This window comes from Chionomys nivalis, chromosome 1, assembly GCF_950005125.1.
Source record: "Chionomys nivalis chromosome 1, mChiNiv1.1, whole genome shotgun sequence".
Classification (NCBI taxonomy): Eukaryota; Metazoa; Chordata; class Mammalia; order Rodentia; family Cricetidae; genus Chionomys; species Chionomys nivalis.
The window spans coordinates 43,104,232-43,111,393 of record NC_080086.1 but is presented as its reverse complement, the minus strand read 5'-3'; the positions used below and the strand labels follow the sequence as shown (position 1 = coordinate 43,111,393).

Here is a 7,162-nt window from a genome sequence, read left to right as displayed (position 1 = left end):
CTCCCTTCTTGAGGCCAGGCTTCTGATGACCTTTCTTAATACACTTATTTGGTAGCTTGGCCATACCAACATGGATGCACTATTACCAAGAGGAACTGCTTGATAAACCAGAGCCCAGGTTCCATCAACAGACTGTCTTGTATGAATTTAGGCTTCACCATACCGCATGTCACCTGAGTGACTTCAAGCAAGCGACTCCTCTCTGTGTCATAGTGTCCTTCTATACAATGACAATATTGAAAACAAGAATAGCAGTGATGTCAGCTTTGTAGGAGAAAGGATTCTTATAGTCTCTGAAGGACTTTTTATCAGAAGAGGAGGAGGACGATGAGGAGGAGGGGAGGAGAGGAGGAGAAGGAGAAAAGAAGCAACTAGGATTGTCTGGGGTGAGGCAAGAGCATTGTTTCAAAGAAAGACATGGCACATGGCATGAATTTCAGCATAGTTTCGTATTTGTTTAGTTGAATTTCCCAGTTGTCAAAAGACAGGGCTAGAAAGCGCCGAGTTCTGAACTTCCCTGGTGTAACTGTGAGAGTCATTCACACTTTGCTAATAAGAAAAGTAAACAAAATCAGACAGCATATTAATGGTTCTTTCCCTTTGAGGAAATTTCTTTCAAGAATCTGATCAAAGTTGTAGAGAAAAGTGGGTAAAGATATAAACATTTCCATTCAGTTTTGAGAATCAAGGACCTTCACATGGTGAGTATGCTTTGGCCGATAATAAAAAAACGGCTTTGCCTTTCTGCATTGAAGGTCTACAGCAATGCAAAGTTTCCATCCATGCTTCCCCTCCCTGCTGCTGTGCTGTGCTGTAGCGTGCACATCTCCTCTAACCTACTTCACTGCTAAGGGTGCAGACGCATTTGGTTAGGTCAGAAATGGAAAAATAGGACAGAGGTGGGAGAGCAGATGTAGCAACGGTAAAAACAAGAATCTAGAACACTTTATAAATGACCCTTCCCTCAGTTTTCTCTTGGGATACAGAGAATTAAAAAAAGAAAATATATAGACTCACACGAACAAAGAGATTTCGTTTCTAGCCTTGTGATTCTAAGAAAATCCAATCTCCTGTACATTTTTCGCAAGGCATCCATTGCTCTTTATAGTTGTGAAGGCAGCAGAATTATTATTAGTTCTATGGAAAATATTGAACCACAGTTGTTTTCAGGAATGTCTTGCTGCTTAAGCTTAAATGTCACAAGGCCTTTGATCATATTCGGATACCAATAGAGCACACAGAAGCCTGAAGCCCAGACAGGGAGAGAAATCAAAGAGGCAGGCACATAATGGATCTGGGGTGTCAGACGGAGGACCGTCTCTACAATAACCCTGCAATTCTCTGCTTGTCTTCTGTCTGTTCAGCTCAGACAGGCATCCCCTAGCACAGGGCTACAGGCATTTCCCTGTTAATATTTGATAAAGTTACAAACAAGCAAAATTTCACAACGAATTTAATGGCAAAGTCTTCTCACATGTGACCTCCCAGTGAAAATAAATGAAGCACACACAAGGCTTTTCTGAGCCATGTGTAATGAACAGGCCTTTTTGAGACTAAGAATGGAAGACAGAGAGAGATGGAGAGGGAGAGAGGGGGAGAGAGAGAGAAGGGGGGGCATGAATCTCTTCATTTTACATACCTTTAAAATGTGAATGAGACATAGAATCAAAACACCTTAGTGTTGAAAGAAACTTCTGGAGTCATCCAGACTAAGTAAAAGGGCCAAATTGGATTTCTTTCTTCCTTTTTCTCTCTCTTACAGTAATGAATTTAGTTAGTTCAGGAACACTGTATACTGAGCAATGAGAAGCCATCTGACAAAGTGCTCTTGAGTCAGGAGTCAACTCTATCAGATAAGCATGGGCTATAACTGTGCATCAGCCACTTAAGTTCACATGAGCGTCCTCAAGAGTGTGAAGCAGTTTTGTATTTCCCAGCCCCATGTGTTCTTGTTTGTTAACTTGTCTTTTTTCTCATTTTCCATATATAGAACAAAATAACTTCAATACATGCTGTACTCACACAAGTCTGAATTAATAGACCATGCAGCAAAAATGTCTGTATAGCCCTCTGTTTCCTCATCAGCCTGGCCTCTGCCCAGAGCACCACAGGTTCTCAGTTCTCCAGAATGATAGTCTTTAAAATGGGATGCTTGGATTCTCTGATGTTCAGCTGTTCCAAGGCATTCGTAGGATATGTAAATTTACATATGCAGATGTACAAATCCTTTATTTCCATTTTTCTAGATGGAGTTTCTCTGTGTAGCCCTGACTGTCCTGGAACTTTCTTTGTAGACTAGGCTGGCCTCAAACTCAGAGACCTGCCTGCCTCTGCCAGCCAAACTCTGGGGTTAAAAACATGCACCACCACTGACTGGCTTCAAATCCTCTATTTCAATATGTTCTTTACCTTAATAATTGTCTTTAGACAGTGCCTGGGGACAGAATTATGTCAATTCTCTTTATACCCTTTGCCCCCATCTTCTCACTTTTATCAAAAGAAAAGTGTAGCTCTCAGCTTCATGGTGCTTGCTACAGCAACATTATCCAGGGGTCTCCAATCTTTTGCTTTCAAACACTGTGAATGAATGTAAAGAACACATCCACTAATACATGATTAAGATTTTATTTGATAATCTATTATTCTGTAACTTTAATCTACATCTGGAAAGGTGATAATAGAATCAAGTAATAGTACTATTTCAAAATTCAAAACAGAAAAAATAATGATGGAATTGCTGTTGCCACCTCTCATCTCCAACAATGAATCAGTTTCTTCTTGATGCATGGGCTAATTCCAAATATCTCACTACATGATACATTATCAATGCCATTCTCTTGTATTCAGTATTTTCTAATATTTGCAACATGCATTCTTTTGGTCAATTGTCAAGGGTTCATATTCATAATAATTTGAGAAGAAATTTTAACACTAAGAGATAATGAACATCTGCTATTCTAAACTTCTAAAAGTTTAAATTTTATGTGTTTGGAGTACTTAAGGAAAGTGAGAAATGAAAAAAAAATCTCAGTACAAATACATAGCACTTTTAGGATAAAATTTTATGGGAAACATAGAATGGAAACATGAGTTCAACGTGGAGAAACAATGATGACATTTAGGGCTATGCAAGAAAACTTTGTTCAAGTATATTGCTAATTAATGGTGATGGAAATCAGCTATAGCTGATGCATCTGTAGATAAGTTCAAAGGAAAGAAGTCAAAATTAGAATATATATGGTGACAACACTGGTAACCCTATCCTTTGCAAATGCTTAATGATGGAAATATTAGCTGTGAAAAAGAGTAGATTAGGTGGTTAGAAATGAGGCTACTGATGTACATTAGTCCCAAACTTACCACTGTAGTGTCTTCCTGAGACCTTATTTACATTAGCCAGGAGTTTTTGAGAAATACAGAAGCCAACTCCCAATCTGAGATCCACCAAACCAGAATCATTTTATTGTGATTCCTAACTTGCCCTCATTCTATTGAAGAACATGGGCAATTGTTACAAAGTTCCTTCATCTACATCATGTTTAGGAGTTAACTTGCTCTCTTCCTCAGTATTAACATTTCTTCCGCTTGTTTTGGGGTTGTTATTAATGGACTCTGATTCCACTAGCTCGGACTAGGAACTCAAGACATATTGTTAAAGCTTCCTATCTGTGTTAGTTAGGGTCTCCATTGCTGTGAAGAAATACAATGACCATGGCAACTCTTATAAAGGAAAAATATTTAGTTGGGCTGGCTTACATTTTCAGAGGTTTAGTCCGTTATCATCATGGTGCAACATGGTGGTGTGCAGGCAGACACTATGCTAGTGTCCTATATCTTGTCTTGCAGGCAACAAGAAGTAGTCTGAGACACTGGTATCTTGAGCATATAGGAGATATCAAAGTCTGCCTCTACCCTGACACACTTTACTTACTTCAACAAAGTCTTACCTCCCAATAGTGCCACTCCCTTTGGGATCACTTTCTTTCAAACCATCACATTGTCCAAACACCAAAATTCTTCAAATCCAATGAGCCAAAAATTCTGTCAAGTTCACATTTCTATTATTTACTGTGTACCCAGCAGTGTGGATTGAGAGTTAAATATGATCTATTACAGGTTGACCTAGAATAACTGTTTTTTAATGCCTCCCCTGGTAGACAAACTCCCTGAAAAAGTAAACGGAAGAGTAATAAAATTTTTATAAGTTTATTGGAGCAAATAATGATACATAAATTCCCCAGCTCCAGACAAGAAGTGGTTCGGGTGAGAGCCCAAAGGGAGAGCTTTTAAAGAGAAACATAGATGAAACAAAGAAAATACTTAACTGTTCCACAGTTGCCTTATTTGAGCCTCTCTACTTTTAGTCTGTTGACTAACTGATTACTTGACCTTAAGTTTTATGCTGTTTAGGCATTTATAAGAAGAGGTCAATTTAAGTTTTCATCATTATCATCATTTATGCCCTAGCAGTGTTTAAGCATACATAGGCAGCCCGTTGACAGTGGTTTTCCAGTTGTTCATATCCTGGACAATCCTAGATGCTTGTGTTATTGTCATATTTGAGGTCCCACAGTCTTCCTTTATGCTGTCTCTCCAGCATTTTATGGTCCATCAAGATATCTGCCCGAGCCTAGCCACATTCACCCATCACCACTAACCCTGCCATGTTTTGCCTCTCAGGATGAACTGGACCCTCTAAAACTATAAGCTGAAAATTAACCCTTTCTCCTTTAAAGTGGATTCTGTGGAGCATCCTAACCCAATGAAAAGTATCCATTCCAGTCATCCTCTGGAGTTCACCTTTTGTGTAGTAACTTTCTTTACCCATAATGTGTTCATGTGCATGGTGTGGGGGGAACACCTGTGGTTTGTTCCTAGCCAACAAAATGTGGAAAAATAGATCATCCTAAGGTGACTTTATATCATGCAAGATCCCTAGAAAACTTATTTTAGTGTCTGTGTTTTGATTGATAACCCCAGTGTAATGAGATGGAGCTTCATAACTGTCTTTATAGAATACCAGGAGACGGGACTAAAGGTAGACTCTGGGAGTTGATAGAAGCCTCAAACAAGAATCAAGAACTTACTCATGGCCATTTCGTGGACGCCAGGGCATTGAGAGCATCTGCGGAAGCAGATCTCAGAGGGTGCGGGTGGGCCTCGTCGGAGTGTTGGGATTTGAGCTGCGGTTCTTGAACCCAGGATCTCGAAATGCATCGTGATTCCTGTCCATTAGATTGTAAGGTGTATGTAGGTAATCTTGGAAACAATGGGAACAAGACTGAATTAGAACGGGCATTTGGCTATTATGGACCGCTCCGAAGCGTGTGGGTTGCTCGAAACCCTCCTGGCTTTGCTTTCGTTGAATTTGAGGATCCCCGAGATGCTGCTGACGCTGTCCGAGAGCTAGATGGAAGAACACTATGTGGCTGCCGAGTAAGAGTGGAGCTGTCGAAAAGTCGGAATCGTGCCCCCCCTCCCTCTTGGGGTCGTCGCCCTCGAGATGATTACCGTAGGAGGAGTCCTCCACCTCGGCGAAGATCTCCAAGAAGGAGAAGCTTCTCTCGAAGCCGGAGCAGGTCACTTTCTAGAGATAGGAGAAGAGAGAGGTCTCTGTCTCGTGAGAGAAACCATAAGCCGTCTCGATCTTTCTCTAGGTCTCGTAGCCGATCTAGGTCAAATGAAAGGAAGTAGAAGACCAGTTTGCAAAAGAAGTGGTGTACAGGAAGTAACTTCATTTGACAGGAGTATGTACAGGAAATTCAAGTTTTGTTTGAGACTTCATAAGCTTGGTGCATTTTTAAGATGTTTTAGCTGTTCATGTTCCCTTAAGCAAGATTGAATTTGCTTTGAACTTTAGTTTTTCATAGACTGAAATAAACCTAGATCCTGCCCAGTTAAAGTGTGATGTACTAATGATAAACCACTGATGGAAATTGACAAAACTAGTTTATTAGCTGGATTACAGTCTGGAGCTGTGGGTGAAATGACAAGCAGTCTGTAAAAGCTGCTGTTAACACAAGTTAACAGGGAAAGGGTGGGAACTGCACTCTGAAGACTTTGAAAGCTGTTCCTCACTGATTGCCATCTATGGAGGAAGCTGTTTGTAACATTCTTTATTTGGAAATGGAAGACTAAGTTACCAGTTAGTTTAAGGGTACATTGTAGAGCTGAACCTTTGAGTTACTGTGCAAGATTTCTTTTTCATGCTGTCATTTGTAATATGTTTGTGAGAGTCCTTGGGATTAAAGTTTTGGTTACAAATTGTTGTTTAACCTGAAAGCCTGTTTTTCCTTACACACTCAAATCTGTGAGCTTGGTATCAAGTCCAAGTATAACATTCCTATTGGAAGCCATACTTATATTTTCTTGTAAAGTGCTTTTGGATTAATAAAATACTAGCCTAATTGTGTAGTAGTCAGTTGAGCAAACCCACTGTTACCATTGTTATCCCTGGGAAAGCATTTGGTTACCCAGTTCTTTCTTTGTAAGAAACATAACTGAGAGGCACTGGATTAGTGAAGAATTTTTTCCCTCTTTGGCTGTCACCTAACTAAGATTTAGTCATTTTTTAGAAGTTGAAGCCAATTCAAGATCATGTCACTAACATTGTAAAGTAGCACCAGTGTGGTATTGTAACTCTTTAAGTTGCCCATAAAAAGTAGCTTTTATCTTCAGCATAAAAACATTCAACAAAGTTTAAAAATTGATTTCATTTGATAACTTGAGGTCTTGCATGGGATTCCAAACTGATCATGATGTAAAATCTACCATGTGGCTAAATGTAACTGCACAGTTGACTGTAGAGGCATGCATACCCTGTCTCTGAGAAATCTGGAGGAGTTGTGCTTTCAGATTGTGTGTGTGTGTGCAATTAGATTAAATCATAATGAAACAGTAAAAAAAAAAAAAGAACTTACTCATATCGTAGCATGACAGTTTCTTATAAATAAATGATAGGTGGATGGATGGATAGATAGATAGATAGATAGATAGATAGATAGGGAATGATGATGATAGATAAATAAATGATAGATAGATGATAGATAGATAGATAGATAGATAGATAGATAGATAGATAGATAGACAGACCAAGATAGAGGACATTGATGATAGATGATTGATAGGTAGACAGACAGACAGACAGATAATAGATAAATAG

General features: G+C 39.3%; 1 protein-coding gene across 1 annotated transcript; it reads left to right on the top strand.

Moving 5' to 3' along the window:
- Positions 1–5,151: 5,151 nt before the first annotated feature.
- Positions 5,152–6,151, top strand: LOC130880799 (serine/arginine-rich splicing factor 3-like). Its single transcript, XM_057780012.1, has one exon. It carries the CDS (start codon positions 5,212–5,214, stop codon positions 5,692–5,694), a length of 483 nt encoding a protein of 160 aa, XP_057635995.1. The 5' UTR covers positions 5,152–5,211; the 3' UTR covers positions 5,695–6,151.
- Positions 6,152–7,162: the final 1,011 nt, after the last annotated feature.